At 41.9% G+C, this 27,242-nt stretch overlaps 1 protein-coding gene across 10 annotated transcripts in view; it reads left to right on the forward strand.

Moving 5' to 3' along the window:
* ANO6 (anoctamin 6) overlaps positions 1-27,242 on the forward strand; it is a 172,895-nt gene that overhangs the window by 123,182 nt on the left and 22,471 nt on the right. For 9 of the 10 annotated variants that reach the window (XM_014458152.2, XM_023756270.1, XM_014458149.2 and 6 more), the window contains 6 exons: positions 2,976-3,110; positions 6,555-6,660; positions 10,781-10,841; positions 19,763-19,905; positions 22,292-22,369; positions 26,578-26,803. In XM_014458152.2, the coding sequence (XP_014313638.1) occupies positions 2,976-3,110; positions 6,555-6,660; positions 10,781-10,841; positions 19,763-19,905; positions 22,292-22,369; positions 26,578-26,803 (749 nt within the window). The remainder of the gene's footprint in view (positions 1-2,975; positions 3,111-6,554; positions 6,661-10,780; positions 10,842-19,762; positions 19,906-22,291; positions 22,370-26,577; positions 26,804-27,242) is intronic. The other variant, XM_023756272.1, reaches the window with a different exon arrangement.

The raw sequence follows: 27,242 nt of genomic DNA on the forward strand, positions 1-27,242 counted from the left end.
ATTTGGTCAGACATTTAATTAACTCACCCTTAATGCCTTGGCAGGGCCAGCCCAAATGATTTTGAGGGCCCTGTATGGACGGCAGGTCGGACGTTCCCCACCCTCGTTACGGAGATTAACTATCTTAAATCTTCATGGGCTTGCAGTGGCCATGCCTACTCTGGCCAATGACCTGTTCCCAGGTGTAACTGACAGATAAGTACCTTCCCTATGTCACCCAGACTTTACTGGACATGCATCTAAACTGCAGCTTCCTGCCAAAGCGGCACAAGTGGCATGCCTTTGCTCCTTTCCTGTTATTCATAGCTAGGTTAAATTACAATGGTATCAGTGACTATTATTATTTTCTTTTTGATCACTGAGCTAACATGCTGTGGACTCAGGGTTGCCCTTATGGCATCAAAGTGTGACAATACTCAGAGTACTGCCACCCAGGCAAGTTCACCTGGAACGCTGAGCTTTGTTGCGCAGAGCCTTTATTAAGGCTTCATTACATAGGCATGCTTGGTTGAGTCATCACCCACATGACTCAATCTCCAGCCCCTTTCTCTCCCCAGAGGTTGGACCAATCACGTGGCTCAAAACCCCAACCCTCTAATCACATAGTTGGTGTTTCTGGGATGGCCCGCCCTCTTCCTGAGTCAGATCATTAGCACACACTCTTTAGGGGTTCACCATGAATAGTAAAGACACTCCTTTTTCCAGAAGCTTATGTCGCTTGGAAAGCCTGCTGGAAAGAGATAGATAAAACCAAACAAACAAATAAAAATAAGCAAACAAAAAATAAACAAAATGTGTGGTTGAAATGAAGAAAATAACAGTGATGAGATCGGGAGTGGGGTAGGGAGAAGTGGGCAAGAAAGTTATCTCTAAGTAAGTGGCATGTGAGCTGATACCAGATGGTAAAAAGGAGCCAGGACTTGAAGAATTAGAAGTCTTTCCAGGAATAGGGGCGACTTGTATGGTGGCCCTGAGGCACAAACACATTTGTCCAGTTTGAGGACATATCAAAGACCAGTGTTAATGAGAAAGAGAATGATCAGACACCAGTTCAGCAGGGCAGCAGGGGCACGGAAAGGAGTTTAGACCAAGTGCTGTTGTGATATTTTAAGCATTCAAGTCATTTTATCTTGTTCACATTTTGCAAAAAGAGTGAGGGGACTACAAGAGGCACAAGAAGCAGGGAGACCAGAGAGCAGGCTGATGGAGTGGACCAGGCGAGAGATCGTGGGAACAAATTTGGAACGTATTTTAGGAGCAGAGTTAACAGGGCTTGGTTATAGTTGGATATTGAGGGTGAGGAGTCACGGTGTCCCCAAGGTGGCCTGGAGCCAACTACCTGTTCTTTCTACAGTATCTCAAAGCTCCATGCACTTGCCCACCTACTGGGGGGAACCTCTTAGCCTTACATGTAAGAGTTTTAAATCGGGGATTTTCTAGGTTTTATTTTTTTAATATATTTTATTGATTTTTTACAGAGAGGAAGGGAGAGGGATAGAGAGTCAGAAACATCGATGAGAGAGAATCATCGACCAGCTGCCTCCTGCACATCTCCTACTGGGGGTGTGCCCGCAACCAACGTACATGCCCTTGACCAGAATCGAACCCGGGACCCTTCAGTCCGCAGGTTGACGGTCTATCCACTGAGCCAAACCGGTTTTGGCCATGTAAGAGTTTTAAATCGGGCATTTTCTAGGATGGATGGTTGATAGGAATATATTATAGAAAACCCAACAGTCAAGAGCCCAAAACATCTCAAAGCCATCCCCAGGCTTTCTCTCCCGGGTGCTGTCCTGAGCCTGCTGTTTGCCTGCCATGCGTGTGTGTGTGCCAGACAGCAAGCCCCAGTCACTTGAAAACAGATACTCTGTTCTCCTGATTGCACATTGGTCTCACCCCTTCCTTTTCCCCATGGGTGTGACCTACACCTGCCCTATAACTAGCCAGCTGCTCTCACAGTTGCCCTGTGAGCCCTGGTCCAGCCCATGGAGGTTCCTGTCTGAAATCTCCCAGATATCCAGGTTCTCTGAGCTAAGTCCCCACTAGGTAAACTCAGGGAGCTCGTGCCAGCTCCATGCTGAGCCAGAAATATCCTAGAGGCCTCAGAGTTAAGTAAATCTTCAGCTTCTACCCACCAATACTGAGACAAGTGAATCAGTCTAGAGAAGTATCAACAGCAGCAACCATCACCTACACAGTCATTTCGTTATTTTCTCCTTATCCCTAAGCCTTTCTTTCCTGCCTGATTGTATTTGTCTCCCTTTCAGGAACAATCTCCCATTGCCCAGTCTCTCTTCCCGTCTTGCCTACCTGGCTTCTTCCATTTTACCCCAGAGCACACCACTGATCAGTTTTAAAATCTTAGAAAAAAACTGAAGTGCTAGGTGGAAGGAATACAGGGTGGTGGCTTCCTCAATCGTATCCATCCTGTCCTCTCCCACTCTCACAATGTGTTTTATAAATATTTTGATCAGAGGCACATTCCACTACTAACTATTTATAGTATATACAATACATAAATGTCATGTATTAATTGTGGTTTATATGACATTTGCTCCAAGGAAGTTCCCTGGGTAAGTGAAAGCAGGTAACTGAGTGGGTTGTTCATGTTCATTTGTTTCATGCAGATTAACAATCATCTTTCGGAGAATGTGTCAGATGTGCTGCTCTTTACAAAGAATGATGGTGCTGTCTCTCCCTGCTCCATACTCAGCACTTTTCCTTCCTTTGCTCTGTTCTAATTTACTTTGCTTTCACAGGTTAACCAGGGATCAAGTACTTCCATGAAATGTAAAGCTCTTTTGGGTTTACAGTGGAATTTGGGGTCTGCTATGAGCCTGAGTATGTTTTAAGTGTGAATTGAGTCTGATGTTTAAGCTCAAAGGCTTCACTTTTTAAAATCGGAAATTAATATTCGGGTAAAGCTGCAGAGTGATTATTTGTATCTTCTAAAAATATTTTCTGTCTTTGTTCAGGAAATATTATGGAGAGAAGATCGGAATCTATTTTGCTTGGCTGGGCTATTACACACAGATGCTCCTCCTGGCAGCAATAGTGGGTGTGGCTTGCTTTCTCTACGGATATCTGAATCGAAATAACTGCACTTGGAGGTAACCCTATTTATTCTTTGTTAGCGCGCTGAAGGTTGATGAGACATAAAATTATTTTCAGGGTCTTAGACATTTTTCGTAAAAGAGGACTCATCGCAAAAACAGTTACTGCTTTGGATGATACACCTTTTTTTGTTCGAGTCTAATAAGTGGAGTGGAAAATTTTTTCTTACATCATGCAGCCCAGTCTCTGGCAGGAATATTATCCTCAGGAAACACTTCAATATTTTCAGACAGTGCTTTGTTTTCGAAGGAAAAGAGGGATGTAGGGAGGATCATCCTTGAACTTCTGGCCTCCAGAGGAATGCTTTGCTTAGCCCTACAGATGTGGCCAAGAGCAGCTCTGATCTCTTTAAAGTCTCAGTGGCGAAACTGGAAAAATTGGTGTTTTTTAGAAATGATTTCTTATACATGCCGAAAATCTTAAGTAAACAATACTTTTTTTTTTTACTTTTTAAAAACTAGCCCTTACAAAATTAGGGGAAAGAGTAAGAAATAAAGAATGAGTTTGTGCTTGATGTTGGAATGCAGGTACCAGCTGCACTGTCTGAAAAGAAATAGGCGAGAGCCTGAACACTGCCTTGTACCATCGCTATTCTGAATTGTGTTGTTATGCCTCTGCTTTTGGTGGTCTCAACCTTCAGCACACATGCAACACGAAACCAAGTATTTTCCTTTGACCTTCTGGCCTCTATCCAGATGTGACAGCCAGATCGAAATATCTGGACACCAGCTATGAGCAGACCAAATTTTTCTAGCTTGGGGCATACCAGGCTGGCTCCCCAGGCAGACAGCTTACAGGGCAGCCCTGACGTGTAGGCATCATGATCCGTCCTGTTTAACAGGGTTCTGAGCGTTCTGTACCCATGGGGCTCCTTAGCCAGAAAGCTGCAGGTGGTCTTTGAGGTCCTCACTTCCCATCACTGAAAAAGTTTAGGGCCAAGGGCTGAATGTTGGTTCTTTTTACCTACATTTGTCTTTAGCCTCTCCATTGTTTTGTATATACTTCCAGCCAAGAAAAAAAAAAGGCATCTCAAAAATTATACTTTCAAAGTGATAAGTTACATTTTTATAAAGTTCTTGAATGGTGGTTGTAGACTGTATTCTTACAGAGATTTAGCTGTTTTTCCTTAAATAAACACCCACTAGGTTGCTGTAAGTTTTTGTTTAATTTCCAGAGCTCTGCAGAGGTTAATTTTGACTAATTTTGCCATTGTTCTCTTACTTATGTAGAAGAATAGATTTTTCAAGATTTGTTTTATTTTATTATTTTATTTTATAATCCTCACCCGAGGATATTTTTCCATTGATTTTTAGGGAGAGTGGAAGAGAGAGGGAAAGACAGAGAAACATGAATGTGAGAGAAACAAATCGATTGGTTGCCTCCTGCATGAGCCCTGGCCGAACCGGGGAGGAGCCTGCAACCAAGGTACCTGTCCTTGATCAGAATTGAACCCAGGACTCTTTGGTCCACAGGCCGATGCTCTATCTACTGTGCCAAACTGGCTAGGGCAACTTTCCAAGATCTTTACTCAGATACTCTATATGATTCTCATATCCATTTGTTTGTAACTGACTTACGTGTAAGACCAACAAGCTACCCAACTCCAGTCCTATTCACATAAAAGTCCCTCTGAATGGTTTCTAGAGGGAGCAGTCTGCATCCTGTTGTTACTTTGTTGTGTTTTTCTTATTAATTTATAGTAGTTCTTTAAATACTCTGGTGAATCATCTTTTGTCATTTTTTTAAAAATTTTTTTTATTGATTTCAGAGAGGAAGGGAGAGAGAGAGAGAGAGAGAGAGAGAGAGGGAGAGAGAGAGAGAATCAATGATGAGAGACAGAATCATTGATTGTCTGCCGAGTATGTGCCCTGACTGGGAATCCAGCGGTGACCTCTAGTTCACAGGTTGACACTCACCCACTGAGCCACACCAGCCGGGCAATCCTTTGTCATTTTTACGTGTTACAAAACTTCTACCAGTTTGTAGCTAATTCTTTTTTTCTCTCTCTTCCCTTTATGGTATATTTTGGTGAAATTCTTGCCTTTGAAAGATTTTGAATTTATCAATATTTTTCTTTACGATTTATGCCTTTTGGTTTCTTATTTATGGAATCTGTCCTTACCCCTAGGTCAGTGATGGTGAACCTTTTGAGCTGGGCGTGTCAGCATTTTGAAAAACCCTAGCTTAACTCTGGTGCCGTGTCACATATAGAAATTTTTTGATATTTGTAAGCATAATAAAACAAAGACTTATAATTTTGATATTTTATATATTTAAATGCCATTTAACAAAGAAAAATCAACCAAAAAAATGAGGTGACACGCGTGTCATAGGTTCGCCATCACTGCCCTAGGTTATCTAAATATTCTTTTTCCTTTTTTTATAGTAAGTTAGTGCTGTTGCATTCTCATTTTCCACCTGGAATTGATTTGTATGAGATAAGATTTGGGAGTTGAATTTCATGGTTTCCCATATGGATATTTCATTGCAGCAACCCCATTTGTGAAATGTCAGTTCTCACCTTACTGATTTGATGGGCTCGCCCTCTCTTAGTCAGTTTTTGTATCTGCAGATGTCTCTTGTCTCCTGAACTCTTTCTTTTGTTCTCTAGGTCAGTTTTTCTTAACCTATGCCAACAGCATCTTGTTGTTTTTTAGTGTGTCTTAAATCTTCTGAGCCCTTTGGTCTTGTAATTGAATTTATAGCTCAAATGGGGGAGAAATGACATCTTTAAATATTGATTCTTCCAAATTATGAACATCATCATGTTTCCACTTATATATAGGATTCACTATATGTATTTCACTCTTTCAGGACAGTTTTATAATTTTCTCCATATAAATCTTATACATCTTGAGTTAGACTTATCCTTTGGTTCTTTATATTTTTTAAGCTATTGAAAGATGCTATTTTAAAAACTAATTTCTAATTGTTACAGGTCCGTGGGACACAGTTCTTTTTGCGACCCTCGGTATATTTTGTGTATTAATATCGTGTCCCACAAATTTATTAAACGCACTTATTCTCATAATTTGTCTGGGGTTCTGTTAAGTTATTTATATTGACAATCATGTAATCTATTAGCAATAGCAGTTTTTTTTCCCTTCCTTACCAATTCTCCTATTATTCTTTTTTTACTTAACATGCTGTCATGACCTCCACTGAGAAGAAGTGGTGATGGAAGGACCCATCGCTTTGTTTCAGATCTAAAGGAAATACTTTCAGCATTTTATCATTAAACATAATGTTTGTATAGGCTTTAGGTAGCAAGTCTTTATCAATTAGGTTAATGAAGTTCATTTCCATTCCTAGTTTTATAAGAATTTAGTTTTGTCTTATTTTCTTATATGAATAGATGTTGGATTTTATCATTCTACTAGAAAGGCAGTCCTATTCATTAAATTTTTAAAATTAAATTAAAATTTTTCTCTTTTCTCTAGCAAAGAAGTTTGTGATCCTAATATTGGCGGCACCATCATAATGTGTCCTCAGTGTGATAGGCTTTGTCCATTCTGGAAGCTCAATATTACTTGCGAGTCCTCACAGGTAATTTTTGTTATTCCAAACGTTTCCAAGTAATGAATGAAAGATAATTTTTCCTCTAATAATTTTAGTAAAAATGGAAATTATATTTTTTTCCTCGGAGGAATTCAGAAAGATAATTTTGAACTAACCCTTCATTCTGAAAGGTAGATACAAAACATGTGTTTATTCCTCTTTTGCAAAAATAAGTTTATTCTTCTTTTACAAATAGTAAGTTGAGATTAAAAGTCTTATTTAAAATCTCCTGGAGGATCAGGGAGGAACTGTGGGGTTGAAACTGTTTGAGTATTTCAGATAATCAAAGCAGAAATCTCAGACTCGGCTTATTTCATGAATGCTTTCCATTACAGTTACTATTATAAGTATTTTCCTTAATTCAAGTGAATGAAAACTGTGTTTGGATTTTTAAAGACTTTGATGGTCATATTTCAACTATCTGAAAATATGCATGAAAAAGGTTTTGTATATAAATGACAACAGATACTCACTTTGTCTCAAAACGTTCCCACAAAACACATCTGGTTCCCTGGCTAACGGCAGATGATCTTGAGCTGTAAGGCTCCTCAACTCCAGGAATTTAGGGCAACAGTGAGCCTGGAGGGAGCTTATTCAGTGGCATGGCCCCCTTAGGGAGAAAGCAGGTCAGCTTGCTTTGGAGAGTTTTCCTGACAACTTGGACGTATTACCACTGAAGCGATGCCACTTTATATTTTATACTTTGCAAAGTCTTGTACTTACCACTTATGGCACCCCCAACAACCCTATGAGATAGGCAGGACAGGCATTATCTCCACTTTACAGAGTAAAACACGGAGGAGCTGAGAGATTAGATAGATTGCTCGAGGTCACCCACCTGTGAACTGACAAAGCGGGAAACTGACAGTGAATCTGCATTTCTTGCCATCAGTGTGTTCCTCCCCAGCTGACAGTAGTACCAGGCACTTCACTCTCAAATTGAGCTCTGTGTTTGAAAAATCGTTCCACCACGTAATTAAGATGATTGCAGGGTATCGTCAACGCATGGATTTTTATGCTTAATTTATGAATTAGAATAGATTTCATTGCCCACCCTGCAAATCAACACAAATTCTAGCCCACAGATATCTGCCATAGATGACACAAAGTAAAAGATTTGAAGCTGGTGAAAGTGAAGCTGCCTTCCAGTGAAGTTAACGCATAAAGGTCAGGAGTTAGTGTGTAACCCCAGGCACCGGATTTAAGACAGATGCCAACAGGAATACCAGAGGCAAATTGCAACTGCAAATTCCATTTTCTTGAAGAAATTCTCTTTCACACACTCCACCCCCATTTCTTTTCTCATTTCTTCTGACCCATTTTAAACACATGACTTTCAAATATGTCCCTGTGCACATATTTTTTTCCTTGTTTTGGAAAAAAACGAGTCATTCTACTCCAGTTTCCTGAATGGTCCCTTGAGCCTTGTCAGAGTAATTTACAAAGGGAAGGAAATATATAAAAAATGGAATGAAAAATAAGTTTAAAAAAGAGTTTTTTTATGCTTTTCCTTTTGTTGGTTAATTCAATTATTTCTTTTTTAATAATTTTTTTATTGAATTATTTTAGAGAGAGAGGAGGAGGAGGGGGAGAAACAAACATCTCTTTGTTGCTCTACTTATTTATGAATTCATTGGTTGCTTTTTGTATGTGTCCTGACCGGGGATTGAACCCACAACCTTGGCGTATCAGGACAATGCTCTAATCAACTGAGCTACCGAGCCAGGGCCTCTATTCAATTATTTCTTTAGACATTTATTTATATATTTATTTCTACTTTTCTTTTGGAAAGAGATGGAGTATTCACTAACTGACATGTATGCTAAAAGGGTTAACAGACTACAAATATAAATATGCATATAGAATCAGGATCAGGGAAATGAAACAGTTATAAAAATAATCAGGATTAATATTGTTTTTGTGATTGAGCATTGAGTAAAGTCCTTAGCTTTTGGCTGGCAAGATAAAAGAGAGACATGGTAAATTATAATATTTTGTTCTAAGAAATACATTAAGCTATAAAATTTTGATTTTGTTCTTTTGTAGGAAGAAAGCATAACAAATGGTCATTTTTCTAGATTCTGATGGGTTCCTCTCTTAAAATCGGCATGCCTGTATGTGTAGCTCTCTTCTTTCCTGCTCCATGTGACTGAAGCAGTGTGCTGACCGGGCTGCCCTTCACACAGCTGGCTCTCCCCCTCTGTGCCATCCTGCCAAGCAAGCTAAGCCAGGCTTCTCACCAGGAAAGCCCCTTGCTTACCTTCTCTCCTGCTTCCTGCTCCCATGTCACTATGGGCCACCGAGAGCAGAGAGACCAGCCATCTCATTTTCTCTCTTGGGTCCTTCACTTTTACTCATGTGGCAGAAATGGTAACTTGATCCAAGCCACCTAACTACCTGTCATAGGCGTGCAAGGCGCATCCCTTGTCTTGAACCAGGCAACTGGTGCAATCTTGGCATCGGCAATAAACCTGCTTTTTCTTGCTGCTCCTCATTCTTTTCTCTCGCACTGATAGATGTGCTTCCATTGGGTTTTTCAGCATAGTAGGACAAAGAGTTCACAGGGTTTTCTTCTTTATAGTGTGGATGGAGCAGAGATGTCAGGGTAAGCAGGGAAGTATCAGATAGAAAGAGGCTTGCACTGATTCCTAAAAGAGAAGACTTAGCATTGGGCAGAATTGTCAGTAATGGTGTGATAACTCACAGAATGGTTTTTCATGAGACTTTTCTTATAATTTTCAGTAAGAGATAAGGGATAACATTCAGAGACAACTTAGAGAAGATGGTTCTGTAAGAGTCAGAGCTAAAATATTTGAAATGTGTGGTGCATGGAACCCCAGGACTAGAGGAACAGGTGGAGAGCTTTGTTCCCAGGGCCTTCTCTCACGTGTTCATTGTCTCCCTTTCGTGGGGGTGTTTGAGAGGAATAATAGATGGCAGCAACTTGGGATTGTGCTTTCTGATCAGGGTCTGTATGGATGATTGAAGGGCATCTGCTTTGGGAAATGGATGTCTGAGTAGAGGGTTAGGTGGATAATCTTTTATGAAAATAACATAACTAATGTTTTAACATTGATGAAAGTTGACCTACTTTACATCAATAGAAAGGGCAACCCAACAAGTTACCTAAAGCAAAGATGAGTTTTCCTCAGAAGCAGCTTGGAATGTTCTTTAGCGTTTGAAAATCTTGCTTTTTTAAATTTTTTTGTTTGTTTTCTTTTTAACCTAGAACTTCTTTTTCTACCCTGTTGTCTTTACTTTTATTTTTATCCTGAAGTTGATATTGTATATGTTTGCCACTATTTCCATTAACCTTACAGATATTTTTAGGAGCTGTAAAAAGAGCTCACTCGTGAAAAATGAGTAACTGACGGAACAATTTTCCAGGAATTTATAGAGGGAGATAGGCTATTTATATAGTAGCAAAAAGATGAAGCGTAGCAGAACTTGTGAATAGAGCCTTCTGTGTGCAGGTGTGTCCTTTATTCACTCATGGTCATTGTACCCTTTGTAATGTCAGCAAAAGCCCCTGCGCATCCTATTCTACTGGAAGCCTCTGTCAGTGGTGGTAGAAAGGCCGTCACTGGGTGTGAGGAAGCAGAGCTCTTCTGGGGGCGGGCCATCTCAGAATAGCCCAGCTTTGTACTTCTCTTATCAAGAAAAGCAGGAATTCAGGAACCTATCCTCTGACCAGGGTGGGATGATGATAAGATGCAAATCCTAATCTAAAAGTTGCATGGAGTTCATTGTATTCTTAGGACCATACTACTTCCTCAAATTCTTTTTATGACAGCTCATAGATGAGGCCATTATTCAGAAGTCTGAGAGGCTTTAAACAGAGTGGAGTCTTAGCAGCTATCCTATTTCTTGATCATGAGATGGAAAGATTCCATTGCAAAATACACTTGTAAACACAGCAAGGGCTGTTTGCTTCCAAAAGAATGAGAAACCCCATCTATAAGGATTTAGTACAGATCATGATTGTTAAACACGGTGTCAGCTTTAAAAAGAAATTCAGACTGTATACACACACAAAGCATTGGATATTTGATGAATTCTAATAAGTGGAGAACAGGATTAATGTATATGTCATTATTGTATTTTCCAGAAATTGTGCATCTTTGACAGTTTTGGAACCCTAGTCTTTGCAGTATTTATGGGGGTCTGGGGTAAGTTTTCTTTTTTGTTTTTTCAGTTTACTTTGCCTCTTAAAAAACAACAACAACAACAAAAAACACCTAAGATCACACAAATGCCCACCTTTATAGCATTATGCAGTTTTGTACAGGCTATCAAAGTAACCCACTTTTAGGACCTTGGATGGCCCAAGCTTCAGCTCCCCTACAGCTCCATTTAGAACTCTTTAAGGCCATTGTATCAGTTACTGCATAAGGGACTGCCTCAAAATGTAGTTGCTTAAAACACACTTTTATAATCCTCATCATCCTCTGGGTCAGCTAGGGGGTTCCTCAGCCGTGGGCTGGCTCAGCTGACCGAGCTGGCAGCTCCCCTGGGCTAGTCTGGCAGTCACCAAGCCGAATGGTTCGTGGGGCTCAGCTGGGCCAGCTCATTTGCTCCATGCTGTCCCTCATCCTCCACTGGGCGTTCCCAGGGTCTTCCCATGGTAGTTGTAGGGTTCCAAAAAGAGGCAAGAGAGGACAAGCCTTAATGCATATGTATTTTAAGCCTATGGTTGCATCAAGTTTGCAAATGTCCCCTCAGCCAAAGCAAGTCATGGCCAAGCCAGCAACAATGTGAGGCAGTAGGAGGACTACCCAAGGGCTTGGATGGAGGGAGGCTGGGTTCACTGGGAGCCATCATGGTCACAGTCCCACAGCTGTCCACCACCCTGACTTTCCTGGGGTTGGGGTTCTGGGGAAGTGCCAGCACAGTGGTTACAGGTAAGCTTTCTTCATTAAACACTTCTATATAAGTGAGTATTTAATAAGTATGTGCTACTCTCATAATACTTTCACATCCCATTGAATAAATTTAACAAATATCATCCTAAACAATATAATTGTATATAGAAGCTTTACCATTATATTCATATCATTTACGTTGAATAGCATCATTAAAGAGGCAATTATTTTCTTTAAATACAGACTTTTACATGTTTAATTGATGTAAATGTTCTCCCATAGAAGAAACAATTTTCATTTTCCAAGATAAACACATTTCCAACTTCATTGTGTAAAAGGAAAATAAATTTCAGCTTATAGGTAGGTGGGGGAAGAAAAAGAACCAAGTCTCTTATTCTTAAGACAACATATCAACACACGGGAATCACAGGCACAGTTCTCCACAGGTGTCCTTGGCAGTATTTCTCTTTTGCAATGGCTGTGCCTGTGAAGGTCACCAAATGGATCTCAGAACAGACATTGTTTGAACACTTTTTAGAGATAGTAGTTGCCACTCCTGGATTAACTAGACCAGTGGTCGGCAAACTCATTAGTCAACAGAGCCAAATATCAACAGTACAACGATTGAAATTTCTTTTGAGAGCCAAATTTTTTAAACTTAAACTATATAGGTAGGTACATTGTTATTAACTTAATTAGGGTACTCCTAAGGCTTAGGAAGAGCCACACTCACGGGGCCAAAGAGCCACATGTGGCTCGTGAGCCACAGTTTGCCGACCACGGAACTAGACTATACTAATAAGGTGACCAAACTTATCTACAAAGTTACATTGTCATTCAGACACTTAGCATGTTTTGGCTGAAAACCAAATACTGATTAATATATGACACATGGAAGAATAAAGATCAAATTCATGTATTAAGATCCTCTGTACTCCTCCACTGTTAAATACATCAGTATTTTCCCCCATAAGAGCACCGGTGCCAAACACATGAGTGGTGGGCACTTTTAACTCATGTCTATACTTTAGTCTCAGCACTGATTCACAATAGATAAAATCCTGACACATCTGTTGAACTCCATATACTAATGGATGCTGACAAGCCTAATTTAAAAAGACATCTTAAATAAAGCAAAAAAATACACAACAGGGTGGGGCAAAAGTAGGTTTACAGTGGTAAGTACATGAAACATGGAGTTTATTCTTGTATTATTATTTATTAACTAGAGGACTGTTGCATGAAAATTCATGCACTGGAGGGGGGGTCCCTCAGCCCGGCCTGCCCCCTCTAACAGTGCGGGAGCCCTCAGGGGCGGGAGGCAACCCAGCGATCAGAGGAAGGCAACGCCCCATCACACCTCTGCTGCTGCCACTGCTGGCAGCGCAAGCCTCGGCTGGCCCTGGTTACCTGAGCCTGGGGCGGCCCTGGGGGGCTGAGAGGACTGGGGGGACTCCAGAGGCAGGTGTGCAGCAAGGCCAGGGCTGAAGGGACTGGGCGCCGCCATCTTGTGGCTGTGGGCACCACCATCTTTGAGGGAGGGGCAGTCAATTAGCATATTCCCTCCTTATTGGCTGTGGGTGCCACCATCTTTGCGACAGTGTGAGGATCAATTAGCATATTCCCTCTTTATTAGATAGGATTGTTGTATTCTTTTCCATATGAAAAAATGTAAACCTACTTTTGCCCCGCCCTGTATATTAATTTTTGCGCTACAAGACAACCCTCATATTTCCTAGCTAGCCTTGGTTTCCATGATCATTAACTACACCATGTTTACCGAACTGACTGAAGCATAGTGAGCTACTGATTTTATGTCACCCGATTTTAGAATGCAGAAAACATCTCAGGCCTGCTTGCAGCACCATTTGTGTATCGTTAAGGACATGTATGATGAAGTCTTTATTTTAAGTGCCTGATATTGCTTTTCTTGTTACCTCTGCCTTATGGGAACTGCTGCTGTGAGCCTCATTACAGAAAGCCTGAAATTGTAGAGCTGAAGAGGCAGGAGGATCCTGTGACGTTTTTCGTATCACCATCATCACATTCCTGCTGCATCTCTTTTGTGCCCAGATATATGGGGCACTTAGTTTTGTTCTGTTCCCTAGGAGTTATACAAGTTGAGAATAAAAACCCTTTTATAAGAAATACAGTACAAATCATATACTTATTTTCACCCTTCTAGCCAGCCATTCATACTGACTCCTAGAGTGCTGCACACCAATCCATGATTGAAGTAAAGGTTCTTAGCATATCACCCCCCCCCCCCCCCCTTTTCCTTATTGCTTCTTACCTGCCTCTATCTGATCCTCCCTGGCTCGGGCTCTTAGCTGCATGACTGCAATTTTTCATTTTCACCTTTGACTTCTAGTCTAGGCCTAGTGATTTCCAGAGAAACACTGGCCACCTGGCTTATAAGGGCCCAGGGAATCGAGAAGACATTACTCTAGCCAGCGGCTTTTCAGGGGCTCAGGAAATGGGAGTTCCAGACCTGTGCTAATCCTGCTGGTCCACATCAGCAAAACAGCAGCTCGCACAACCACCTTTGCTCTGTTCAGCTCTGCTTCTGATTCAAGTGACTCACAGATGCAGGTGATGGGTATTTTAAAAGTTGCATCTGGAACTCTAACTGCAGGAGAGTCCATGCGAAATGCAGTTTTCACTTGCAGTCTTTCAGTTAGGAAGTTGGAATAAAAGCTAAGCAAGCTCTTCTACCTTATCTACCTTTGTGAGTAAGAGATCTGAATACTTTCAAAGCCTGTCAAAATATTCCAGGCCTGCCCTAACTGGTTTGGCTCAGCGGATAGAGCGTCGGCCTGCGGACTGAAGGATCCCAGGTTCGATTCCGGTCAAGGGCATGTACCTTGGTTGCGGGCACATCCTCAGTAGGGGGTGTGCAGGAGGCAGCTGATTGATGTTTCTCACTCATCGACGTTTCTAACTCTCTACCCTCTCCCTTCCTCTCTGTAAAAAATCAATAAAATATATTTTTTTAAAAATATTCCAGGCCGTCAGCAGCAAAAATTTTTTTAAATTTAATTAAAAATTTTTTTAATTACAGTTGATATATAATATTATATTAGTTTCAGGTGTACAACATATACATTTATTTAAATTATGCAGTGATCACCCCAATAAATCTAGTGGCCATCTGACACCATACATAGTGATTACAATATTATTGACTATATTCCCTTGAGTAGCAAACTCTTATAGCAACTAGAACACACCCATCTACCAAGAGTGTGCCTCTTGTCCTTAGATATTGCTGGACATAATGCCACCGGTGCCTTAGTGACCTGAACACCTAAACCCTTTAGCGGCATCTTGATCTGATGTATACTTTATCTAAATGTAATAATACCATGATTAAAAGGACAAGCTGTTCTTGCCTTAGCAGTTTGGCTCAATGGAGAGAGCGTCCGCCTGTGGACTGAAGGGTCCCAGGTTCGATTCTGGTCAGGGGCACATGACCTGGTTGCAGGCTCAATAGGGGGCATGCAGGAGGCAGCTGATCAGTGATTCTCTCTCATCATTGATGTTTCTCTCTCTCTCCCTCTCCCTTTTTCTCTGAAGCCAATAAAAATATGTGTTGCTTTTTTTTTTTAAAAAAAAAGGGCAGGCTGTTCTTGATTCCCAAGGTCCAAGGCCGTCCCTCTTCTCTTGTTATAACTGTGTCTCTTTAATCAACCAGAGCTTTATGGTATGTGGTTTGCCAGAGAAATAAGCACAGTGCCTCCCACTGGAGTTCTGCCAGGTGTTTTACTGCAGGGAGAGAGCTAAAGATAGAGAACAGGAAACTCCTGTGTGACATCATGCAGGGTCACCCCAGGTCCTGGTGTTCTCCATCAGGGGCGTACAGCAGTGTGAGTCAGCAGGGACATGGCCCAGGAGTGCTCCAGAACGTTGGGCGGCTATACCAGGTTACCATGCCTTCCAGGAACCCTGCAAATCCTTCGCTGTGTGAAATGAAGAACTAAGAAACTCCCACCCATTCCGGCAACTCCAGCTTTTTGCCTCTAAGGTTCAGGATTTGCTAACGACTCATTATTTTTCGCCAGGTCATTTCTCGCTTGCTTGGCAGGCCTATCACTTCCTAGGCAGAACTGCTCCTCGGGTTCAGCCTTTGGTAAACAGCGGCCTTTTTACTCCTCATGTTCAGGTTCAGGGAGGACAAGGAATAGTACCCACTCTTCTTCCGTTATAGTGCTGATCAGAATTGCTGATACTGCTTTTTGTGAGAAAAATACATCTTGCTTTCGTAAATCATCTCCTGTTGATACTGTTGCTAGATTGTGAGCAAATGGATGCCTATTCTCCCATTTTAAAGATGAGGAAAGTGACACTCAGGAAGATTAACCACATTACTCCGTTCCCCCGAGGCAGAAAGTGACAAGCACAGAATACGAGCTCTGCAAATATAATTTGGCTGCCATCAGCCTTTAGATCGGTGACAAAATGCAGCATCTAGTGATAAAGTTGTAGGAAGCTTTTAGAAAGATGCATAAATATTTACTTAATTGAAAGAATAGCACTGTTCCGTCTGGGGCTTGGAGTTATAGGAATGGGTTAGAAAACCTTCGTTCCATGACTTTGGTTCCACCTCACCTGACACGTAACAGGAAGAAGAAAGCCAGATTTGCAGCCTCATTCTACCAGCCCGATGAGATAAGAGCTTCATGTCATTTATGCCTGCCTCTGGGCGTCACAGTGAGCAGGGCTTTCATGTTTTCAGTCAGTTTTCTTTCAAAATAGAGATGATTAAAGATATAAATTCATGAAAGTAAGCTGCTTTTTTATTAAAATGAAAAGTAACTTTCTTTACTTTGCAGAGAAGGAAATTGGAAATTTTTATGCATTTTTGAAAAAGGATTTCAAAAACATGTAACAGATTAAAACTGCAAAATTTAGAGGAATTACGGTAACACAAGGAAGATATCTAGTGGGGCTCCTTAGAGGGCTTTCCCCAGCAAGCTGGGTTCCTAAAGAGGCCACGATGGGGCAGACGCTGTCTTCCCACCCATAGTTTCTTTCCTCAGGCTGGAGGGGCCAGAGTTTCCGCTGCTGTGATCTTGTGCTTCCAGTGAGTTGTGAGGTAGGACCGAACTCGTGACGATTCCTTCAGTCTGTCTACCCTGACATCCTCCCAGCGGTCAAGGGGCTAGAGCCACCAGGACCTCCCCAATAGACCGGCACATTCTCCATCTCAGCTTATGCAGACCTGTTGCCGGGTGTAGAGAAATTGGGGGCCCATGTGATCTGGTGCAGCAGAGAGTGATAGTGAGCAGGTGGTCATGCACGGAGGGGAGCAGTTGGAGTAGATGGTTCCATCCATCGGGGATCCCAGATGGTGGGGGTTCTCCAGGCTCTGATTGGCTTCCTGCAGTTCATTCATTCAGCTGATACTCATTCAGTGCCTGCTGTGTGCTAGTGCTTCAGCGTGAACGAAACAAGATTCCTGCCCTCAAGGTGGCATTGTAGTGGGCGTGATAAACGGTAAATATGGAAGCAAATACAGGTCAGGATCGTGGTTGCTACCTGTCTTGAAAAAAGTTGAGGTCAGCATAGGGAATAAAGTGCGCCATTCTTGAGAGAATGGACACACCACTGGACGGATTTAACAGTTTAGATGGAAGACACAGTTGGAAGAACTTCAGGGGGGAGAGTTCATGCAATACTAGCAGAATCTAAGTAAACTAAAAATGTAAGCTCTTCTACTTGACGGGGTGCGTTGGGTGTTTATCCAGGAGATGTGAGCCCAGGGGACTTTAGTCAGTGGATACGCTGTGCTGCTTCGGGTGAAGCCCAGGAGGGTTGGTGCATGGCTGACTCGTTTGCCCACTAGGGGTCTCCTTGGGAGTATCTGCCACGTGAGGCCAGCACGGATGAGGTGGGAGGCGGGACCCGCATGACAGCTTGATCCAGAGATACCTAGTGCCCTGATGACTTTCATCCCACTGATGCCTCGTTTCCTCCTGGTTGGGGACAAGGACACACACGGCTGGGCAGTTTCTCGGTCAGCACAAGCTCAGGAGAGATGCCCAGGCCCGCGGAGAGGACCTTCCTGAGAGCAGGAGCAGCCACATCAGTCCTGCTCTCAGGGGTCTGACAGGTGAACCAGCTCAGTTTCTCTCACAAGTTACTCCCTTACAGGATTTGGGGCATTTGAGTAACTGTGAGAGGGGCAGGAAATAATACCCGAGGGCTCTGTGGATTTCGTCCTCCAGTGTTAACTCATCCACGGTAGATGTTGTGCAAGGAGATGGAATTTGGGGACTGTTGGGCCATTCCCTGTGCTCCCTGATGGGGCCAGTGGATGACAAGGTAAACTAGAACTTGGTGGCAGGGGAAGGGGAGGCATCATCATTCCTATTTAAAGAGGCTAGGAGGCCTTACATAACTCCTGCCTCAGGTTTCAAAGCTTTATAAGGAAAACTGGCTCCCAACCAAGTAGGAGACAAGAAGGGACCTCCCCTACTAACTGAGTTATGTGCTTCCATTAACAATAGCACCCACGGCAGGAAGCTGGCCCTCCACCTATATTCCCTTGGAAACATTCCGGCAGCCACAGCAGGGGCCGCCGAGGGTTCGTGTTGCCACAGAGGCCCTGAGTGGGAACGGGACAGTTACTAGCAGTGTGCCCGGAGGAGTGCCAGAATCAGAAACTGGAAAAGCAAGCAGCGATGACACCTAAGCAAAGAGTCGTGGTTTACCTTGTAATCCACTGGCCAAAGGAAGGGGATTGGAGAGCAGGAAAATTAGGGGCAGAGCTTGGGCTCCAGAGCCAAGAATGCCTGGGTTTGATTCCTGCCTCAATACTAACCTCCGGCAAGTAGTTGAACCTGCCGGTGCCTCCGTTTCTTGGTGTCTAAAATGGGGATCACAATAACAGTGACCTCAGAGGGCTTGGAGGGCCTTGACAGATACTGTTTCATTAAGTTGGCAATAGCCTGTGGGGTAGGTTCTGTCTCCACATTTTGCAGAGCAACACAAAGTCCTGCACTCTCTCCACCTGGCTGCCCCACTGTGTTCATCACCTAGTTTCTGGAAAGTTCCTGGCTCTCCTCATCCCCTTGCCTTTGCAGGTGCAGCTCCCTGGGGGGAAATGGCCTTAACGTGATCAGTCGAAGTCACCTCAAAACTCACGTAGGCCCCCCTCCCCTGGGAGAGCCATGGCTCCGTGTTGGTTACTTGTTCTGGCTCTGTGTGCCCAGAGCAACCTGGGCTGGCCTTTATCCAGTCCCTCTTAATAGTCTCCTGTCACTAGCACTTCACTGCAATCTTTGTACACCTAGGAGCTCCTCGAAGTAGAGATTGTGTCTTTTTTCTCTCCTCAGCACATAGTAGAAACTCAAGCAGTGTTTCTGGATGGAGTAGTGGTAACACAATTTCTCTCCAGGAAGGGCTTAGTGGTAGCTGTCTGGAAAAGACCTAGAGCCGTCGTCAGCAAACTGCGGCTCGCGAGCCACATGCGGCTCTTTGGCCCCTTGAGTGTGGCTCTCCCTAAGCCTTAGGAGTACCCTAATTAAGTTAATAACAATGTACCTACCTATATAGTTTAAGTTTAAAAAATTTGGCTCTCAAAAGAAATTTCAATCGTTGTACTGTTGATATTTGGCTCTGTTGACTAATGAGGATTTACCCTGAAACCACATTTTCAATTAACGTTAATGTTCTCTTTATTTCATATTTTAAGTTATAAACCTTACAAAATAATAAAAATTTCTAAAAGTTACGTTATTTATATTTTTCTATATTTAAGAATATTATGTTAATTGGGGGTGGCTTGGGTGGTGGTAAAGAGAGATTTGGGAATTACTAAGGCATTTCTCCACCCCACCCCACCCCGCCCCCACTCGGGCCCTTAGGAAGGACGGGAGGGAGAGGGATGTGGGGAAGAGCAGCCTGAAGGATGGACCGTGAACTGCTTTGAACTATACTGGTTATTGGGTTGGTTAGGGGGTGATGAAAAGTGCCGGTAGCCCATGCTTCAGCACTCGACACTCACACACCTTCCGACCATCACATTGTTACCTTTACCATAAGCGGTAGGCTCTTCACAAGAGCATTAACTTGTTTTCTGCTCTTTTAAATATTAATGTCACCTGTAAGTTAGATGCTGTTGACCATATACAAGTGTTATGGATAATTAATGTTATTTAGTATAGATTTATGAAACATCAATCGTCATTGAAGGCCCACATGGTCCTGTTCTCTCTCTTCGTTAGTTACCTTGTTTTTGGAGTTCTGGAAGCGGCGCCAGGCAGAGCTTGAGTACGAATGGGACACGGTTGAGTTACAGCAGGAAGAACAGCCCCGGCCAGAGTATGAGGCCCGGTGTACTCACGTGGTGATAAATGAGATCACTCAGGTAAGGAGGGTGTTTTTTAGATGCATCATAGTCTACTTACTGTCTCAACCTTGGCTGCACATCAGGATCACCTGGAGATCTTAGCAAATGTTGATGCCTGCATCCAATCAGTACTTACTCTGATGGTACTTGGTGGCCTGGGGTGTGTTCTGGGCACAGGGATTTTTTAAAGCTCCTCCAGCAATCCTAGTGTGTACCCAAAGTGAAGAAGCTGTGCTTAGAACAGTGGACATGGGAGATAAATGTAGTCCCTTCTTTCATAATAACAGTAAAAATGAAAAAAAAATACAAAAAAAACTTTGACATAAATGTACATTAAGTCCTCCCTGGATGTCATGATAAGTTCTGCAAACCTTTAAGTAAAATGATATATAATGAAACCAATTTTACTGTAGGCCAATTGAGATAAACGAAAGGTAAGTTCCTACATCACCTCATCAGTGTTATAACGAAATGACATTGAATGAAACAATAGTATTTGAGAACCTGCTGTATAAGAAAAAGATGCATTGGTTTGAATCCTTTCTTTCCTAATTCCAGTAAAATATGCACAAAAAATAGACTCTGTGACATAAATGTATGGAAAGATGCATAGGTTTTTAGAGTTAATTCTCAACTTTTCACATGCGCCTTCATTATTGCAGCCCCTTTCATCCTAGGCTTAGCTGCCCCTTTGTCTTGCACTAAAGCCTCAGTCACTGCTCCCCCTTCTGGTTGGGATGTGCACAAAATAGTGTGGCTCTTTCCCTAATTTGGGGGGAAGGATGAAAAAGGAAAACATTGGTTGAGGTCGACTATGTTCAGTCACTGTGCGAGGCATTTCATATCATTGGAAAGGTAAATTTGCTGCTGCTACAAAAATTAAAAACAAAACAAAAAACCTATATATCTTTTTGTATAAATATTCCAAAGCCAGCAAAAGATGATTTTTTAATCATCTGAATTATTGCTTCTTTCGACCAACACAATTTAGAGCTGATTGTACTTGCAGTCATCAGCTTAAGGACAGTGGCTTCTGGAAATGAATAATTCTTAGGAAAAAATGCTTTCCTTAAGAGCTTCTGAAAATGTCCTGACTCTAGATTTTGTAAATTGAGTCACGGATTTACAGACTGTCAGCACTAAAAGGGACCAGAGGGAGCAGTTCGACTCCTCATTTCATAAGGGGGGGAAAATGAGGTCCAGTTATCAAGAGAAGGTGACATTTGGCTTTGTAACTGTAACAAGCTGTGTGTAATCCCCATTATGAATAGCTCCCACTGTTGACTATGGAAGACCGAGCCAAGGCACGTGTTGTTGAAAGATCGTAGATTCAGAAATGAGAGCCGAAACTTAGAATTGTATGTTCATAATGTTTTTTGAGTACTGAAAAACAAAAGTTTATATTGGCAACATAAGGAAAATACTGAAGAAAAATCAACTTGGTAATTTAAGCCTGCCAATTTTACATTTAAAGTTGCCAACTAATAGGATTAAATTTCCATTGTTAAAAAGATTAAAGATGAAAGTTTAATTCAACCTTTATTTTATGTCTGTTTACTTTTCCTGCTAATACATCCTCCATTGGCTTAGAGAAGCGTATAATGCGGTGGTCAGGTCTTGAGAATGAGGTTGCCTAAGTTCAAATCCAAACGCAGCAAGTTAGTGGCTGAATGACTCTGGACAAATTATTTAACTTCTCTGTGCCATTATTTCCTCGGTTATAAAATGGAAACAAATATAGTTGCTTCCTCAACTGATTGTAGTAAGGCTGAATCGACTTCATGTTTAGAACCTCCTTAGAATAGTACCCGGCACAGAGTAAATAGCACCAAGGTATTTACAGCTATTGCTCTACTATAGCTTCTCTTACTATCCAGGTAAATCCTGGGAGGTATTGATTTCTGCTCTTAAAATTTTAAATATATTCATATAAAGGGGAAACTTTAAAAATTCAGTTATGACAAAGTAAATGTGTAAAGCTCAACCAGAAAACACATACTGGATTCCTAGCATTTGCAAACATCTGTGAGGCATTTTGTCTGGCACGGGCTCTGGGCTCCCTATCATTGCTTCACTTCTAACACCTGAGACAAGCTCAGGAATGCAGCTTCACAGCATGGCACTGCAGGTACCTGACTCCCGAGCTCAGGTTATGGCAGATGAATTATTGTTCACACTTGCATTTTCAAAAAATATTATTAAAATGAGCACTGCATGTTTTGTTGTATGTATGTTTGAAATTATTAACAAAAAAAACCATGCAATTATGAGGAAGGAGGCTATGTTTGAAAACTAATTTTTAGAAAAATTAAAGTCAGCTTAGGATATAGTGACCCACAGGAGGAAAATCATTTCATTGGAGTAATCCCTTGATTGCCTGAACTTCTTTTTTCTTTTTAATCAGGAAGAAGAGCGGGTTCCCTTCACTACCTGGGGGAAGTGCATACGTGCCGTCCTCTGCGCCAGTGCTGTCTTGTTCTGGGTGAGTCCTTCACAAAACTTAATATCCTGTTTTAAATGCTAAGGAAGCTAGAAGCTGAGCTGGAAACTATGTAATCTTATTGGTTTAAGTCAGATCAGCGGCCCAGTATTTTCCAGTTTCTGGTGAAGAAGCCATATGGGAGGCACTAAGAATTCTAAAATTTTTCATCAGTAGCAACTAAAATAAATTTCAGTTATGACAAATTAATGTGTAAAGCTCTAAGAATAGTCTTAACAAAAAGATAACAGGAACTATCAAAGAAAAGGCATAAAAACTAGTGAAAAATATAAAAGAAGCCTCAAATGATTCTAGATCAAAAGACAATATTTCTAAAATATCTGAACTTATGAAATTAATTTTGAGTTTATTACTAATAAAATCATATTAGAAATATAATGATCTGTAATATAGAGAGTTTTGTTGTCTCAAGAAGACCCAGATTAGAGAATAGGACATGAAGCCCAGAATGGGCTCTGATATCAGTAATAACTTAATATACTAGTAGGAGAAGGGAGACATTCTAAATCTGGCATAAGTAAAGATTATTCAATAAATATACTTGTTAGCTATTGGCAGAAAAGTTGAAGAAAGAAACCACATGCTATAATAAATTCTGGAAATATTAAAGATAAGTAACACCAAAAATAACTAGAAATAAATATTGATGAATATATGATCTCTAGATATAAAAAGATTTTCTAAACTTAATAGCAATGGGAGAACTTTTGGAAGAAAATATTTAATAATTTTCATACATCAAAAGAATCCTAAGCTTAAACAAAACACCAGAATTAATCATTATTAACAAATAAGGCAAAGGGTTAATAACTTCAATACATACAAAGTCCAGATCACTCCTAAGCTAATACTCAAGACCTCAGGAGCTTGGAGGCAGAGAACATGAGTACACAGGCACAAAAGAAAACTGTCATGGCAGATGCCAAACCTCAGTAGTGATTAGATTAGTGCACATTAAAATGAGATGTGATTTTTCACCTCTCAAGTGATGACTCAGTGTTGGAGAGGATGAAATGCAGTGATCAGCACTCTCATATCTCGGCTGTTAGAATTTTACACTCCTCTGGCCTTCTTAGAAAGCCATTTGGCAGTATCAAGAGTCAAAAATATTCATATGCTGTAATCTAATTCAGGTTTTAGAAACTTTTAATCAGGAAGCATTTCAGAATAAATATAAGTCAGTAAAGACTTAGTCACTATATATATATTTCAGCCAAAATATTCTACTTCCAACTCTTTATACCATGGGGTATTGTACAGCTGTGAAAAGCTATGTCCATGAAAATATTTTATGACATGTAAAAATGTCATGGTTATGATAGGCTTAAGGAAAATATACAATTAATTATTTAAATGACTTAATATGCAAACTACATAGTTCTGAAGGAATTGTGCCTACAGATAGATAGTAGATACATTTTTCCTATTTTTGTGTACTTTTTAGTCTTTACTTTTATAGTTAGGAATCTTTCAGTTGTGGGTGACAGGAAAATCAATCTGCTGCAAAGTGGGGGTTGGAGGGTATCGGTTCCTGTAACTGAAAATCTCAGTCTGAGGCCTGGCTCTGGTCCAGGATCGGTACTGCAGCCCCGATGATGTCAAGGCCTGGGTTTGGTTCCATCTTTATTCTGTGTCCCGTGGTCTCCCGCTGGTGGTTCTGGGCACTCTCCCTTATGTTTCCAGATCTCACAACACGTGGAAGCCGGGAGAGGTCTCTCTTAGCAGCGTCCTCTAACGGAAGCTTCTCTTTCCCATGGGCACTATAGTTATCTCCTCCCATAAGTGGCTCTTATTAGGTTGTTAGTCCTGGAGTCCATTGCTGAGGTCAATAGGATGAGATACCTATCTGTCTCAATCTAATCAGGATCCCAGGGGAGGAAGGGCAGTCTAGCCCAAACCATGGGACTAAAAGTAGAGAGAATTACCCCCAAAGCAAAATCTGGGTCCTTTTCTCAGACTGGAAACAGACCCCGGGCAGCAAAAGCAGCTATTGTTCACGACAGAGTACTTTCAAGTTTTCTACGATGAGAACATATTCAGAGTTGTGGTAAGAAAAGTATATTAAAGTTAGAGTGAGGAAAGATAGGTAAGAAACTTGAGGAAGGCGAATGCAAAGCTTCTCTGCCTCCTATGGAGAAATATGGAACCGGTCACGTGCCTGAAGAAGTTTGCAAACATTAAGTTTGCAAAAGCTCTGGAATGAATTAGAATTCACTTCAGAAACCACGTGGGAGGCAGTGCCATGTAGAGGTTAGTAGTCTTTGGAGTCCTTGCATATCTCAGTTACTTCACTCACTAGTTGCTAACTTTGGGGCAAACTGCTTTGTCTCTATGTGGCTCTTGTTCCTCATCTGAAAGGAGATCTGATACTGCCTCCCTCCCCAGGCTGTGTGAGGACTTAAAGATACATGTGTGCTGAGGCGAATAGTGAGCACTGAAAGAATCTTAACTATTATAATTACTTAATAACTTCAAAAATTATATGGACTATATGTGTTGTGCTGAGAGAGAAAGAATTTGATATACCCTCACTAATATATATTTCTCAGCCTTGGAAATTTTCATATATACGCCACATATTTTTTTAAAATGTTATTCCTTAACAGTGAAGGAAAGGAGATAATGAGAGAGATTAGAGGAGGAAATATAATCCTTCTCTACAAACTGATGGCCTAAAAAGGTAAGGAAAACATCTTAACACTTTAGCTGCCATAATCAGAGCTAATATTTATATAGTACTTTTCATATGTTGGGCTAAATGTTCTGTGTTTTTACTGAGAGCAGCTCACTGAGTCCTCACAAAAATTCTATAAGTTAGTTGCTATTATGATCCCCCCCACCCCCCGTATATGGGTGAGGAGATTGAGGCCCCCAAAGGTTCAGTGATTTGTACACGGTCCCCCAGCCCTTGAACAGGGCAGAGCCGGATTCCCATGCAGGAGGCTGGTTCCAGGGCTGTGCTTGCAATCACTGCCTTGACTGCTCTCCAAGGTGAGCAGTCGCCTTCCTCTGTTCCTGTAACCATGACACCATTTGCTTGGTCCCGAGACTCACATTCTTATGGATTTTCTCTCTCATGGTAGTCATCACCTGCAGTCAGACACTTTGAGTTCATGCTCTGGAGTTTGTCCAAGAGGAAGATGCAGGGCAAACAGTTTCAAAACGGGACCTCTGGTGTGCACTGTTCAGTGGCAGAGAAAACCTGCCTGGTGAGGAAGTGAAATCCTAGCAACCACGCGCAAACTGTTGCTTCACACACTCCTGCTGACGCGGGGTGTGCGGTCAAAAATGCAGTGGGTTAGGGCAGTGGTTGGCAAACTGCGGCTCGAGAGCCACACGCGGCCCTTTGGCCCCTTGAGTGTGGCACGAAGTTTCAATCGCACTGTATGTGCACGCCCTCACGTGGTATTTTGTGGAAGAGCCACACTCAAGGGACCGCAGTTTGCTGACCACTGGGTTAGGGAAATGAATCTTGTGCAAACGCAGTTATGAATAACTGCCAGTGTAAGGTCTTACGATGTGAGTATGAAAAGTGGGTGAAGCTTTGATGAGCAGAGACCTGCTGCCATTTCCAGGGGTTACCCTGGAGCATCTGCACAGCTTCGGAACTCTGGTCCTGGGCAGACCCGCCCTTGGTACTAAACTAAGACGAGAGCTGGCACCTGCTGAGCCTGACCCAGAGATGCGTGCTCTGTTGGGAGGACACATATGCCCTTAATGGAGCAAAAAAAAAAACCACTGATTCATAACCTAAATGACTTCATAAGTATAGAGGGATGTTTTCTCTGGTCCTGCTATCACAAAGACCTTTTCCTTCTACCAGAACGTGCTCCCAGTTATTCCATTTTTACTCCATCTGTAGACGCACTCTCCTTTTTCTTTTTTTTTTTTTTTAGAGCAGCATTGCATTTACAGAAAAATTGCTCAGAAAGTACAGAGTCCCCATACTCCCTTACTCCCCACACACAGCTTCTCCGACTTTAACGGACACATTCTCTTGTGACTTCCTTCATTCCTTTCCCTTTCTTTGACCTTTAACGCACCTGATTTCTGCCTCTCTTGTGGCAGTTCTGTGAGATTTCACATCACTTCACCCATGCACCTTGTCCACTTAAGGCCTGAGGCTGATTTTTCAGTGTAAAATATGATGATTGGGGAGTCTCACGCTGCTGTGTTTATTGTGCTTTCAGATCCTGCTGATCATCGCTTCAGTCATTGGGATCATTGTCTACAGACTCTCAGTGTTCATTGTGTTTTCTGCAAAACTTCCCAAGAACCTGAATGGAACAGACCCAATCCAGAAGTATCTGACCCCACAGACAGCCACATCCATCACCGCTTCCCTCATCAGCTTCGTCATCATCATGATTCTGAACACCATCTATGAAAAAGTGGCAATCATGATTACTAATTTTGGTAAGTTCCTACCATAGTTTCAGTCGTGTCTAGGACACTTTCAGAACCTGGTGGAGATGGAGACCGTATCTTTCTGGCATTTCAATTCCAGCCTCTAAAATTTCAAGTGTAAACCTATTTTCTCTGGCCTGAGTGGGCGATGAAATTAGCTACAGCTTGGCATTAGTGAAAGGGACAAAGCAGAGACAATCATTATAATGTCCCAGCTTTGTATAAACAGATCAGTGCTGGATAATATTTGCAGTTACATTACATCGTGTGCCCTGTTGTTGAAAGTAAATCGTCTCTTTATTGCAAATAAGTGGAGCAGGGTCATGGTTCTAGTGGCAGATACGCGCCTCTGTTGCTGAGAGGACAGGCGATCGTGCTGTTACATGTCTCCCCCCGTTCTGTTCGCATTCATGCAGCTCCGTTCTCTTCGGCTCTGGCTTTTGTAATA

Source organism: Myotis lucifugus, unplaced genomic scaffold (assembly GCF_000147115.1).
Source record: "Myotis lucifugus unplaced genomic scaffold, Myoluc2.0 scaffold_91, whole genome shotgun sequence".
Taxonomy (NCBI): domain Eukaryota; kingdom Metazoa; phylum Chordata; class Mammalia; order Chiroptera; family Vespertilionidae; genus Myotis; species Myotis lucifugus.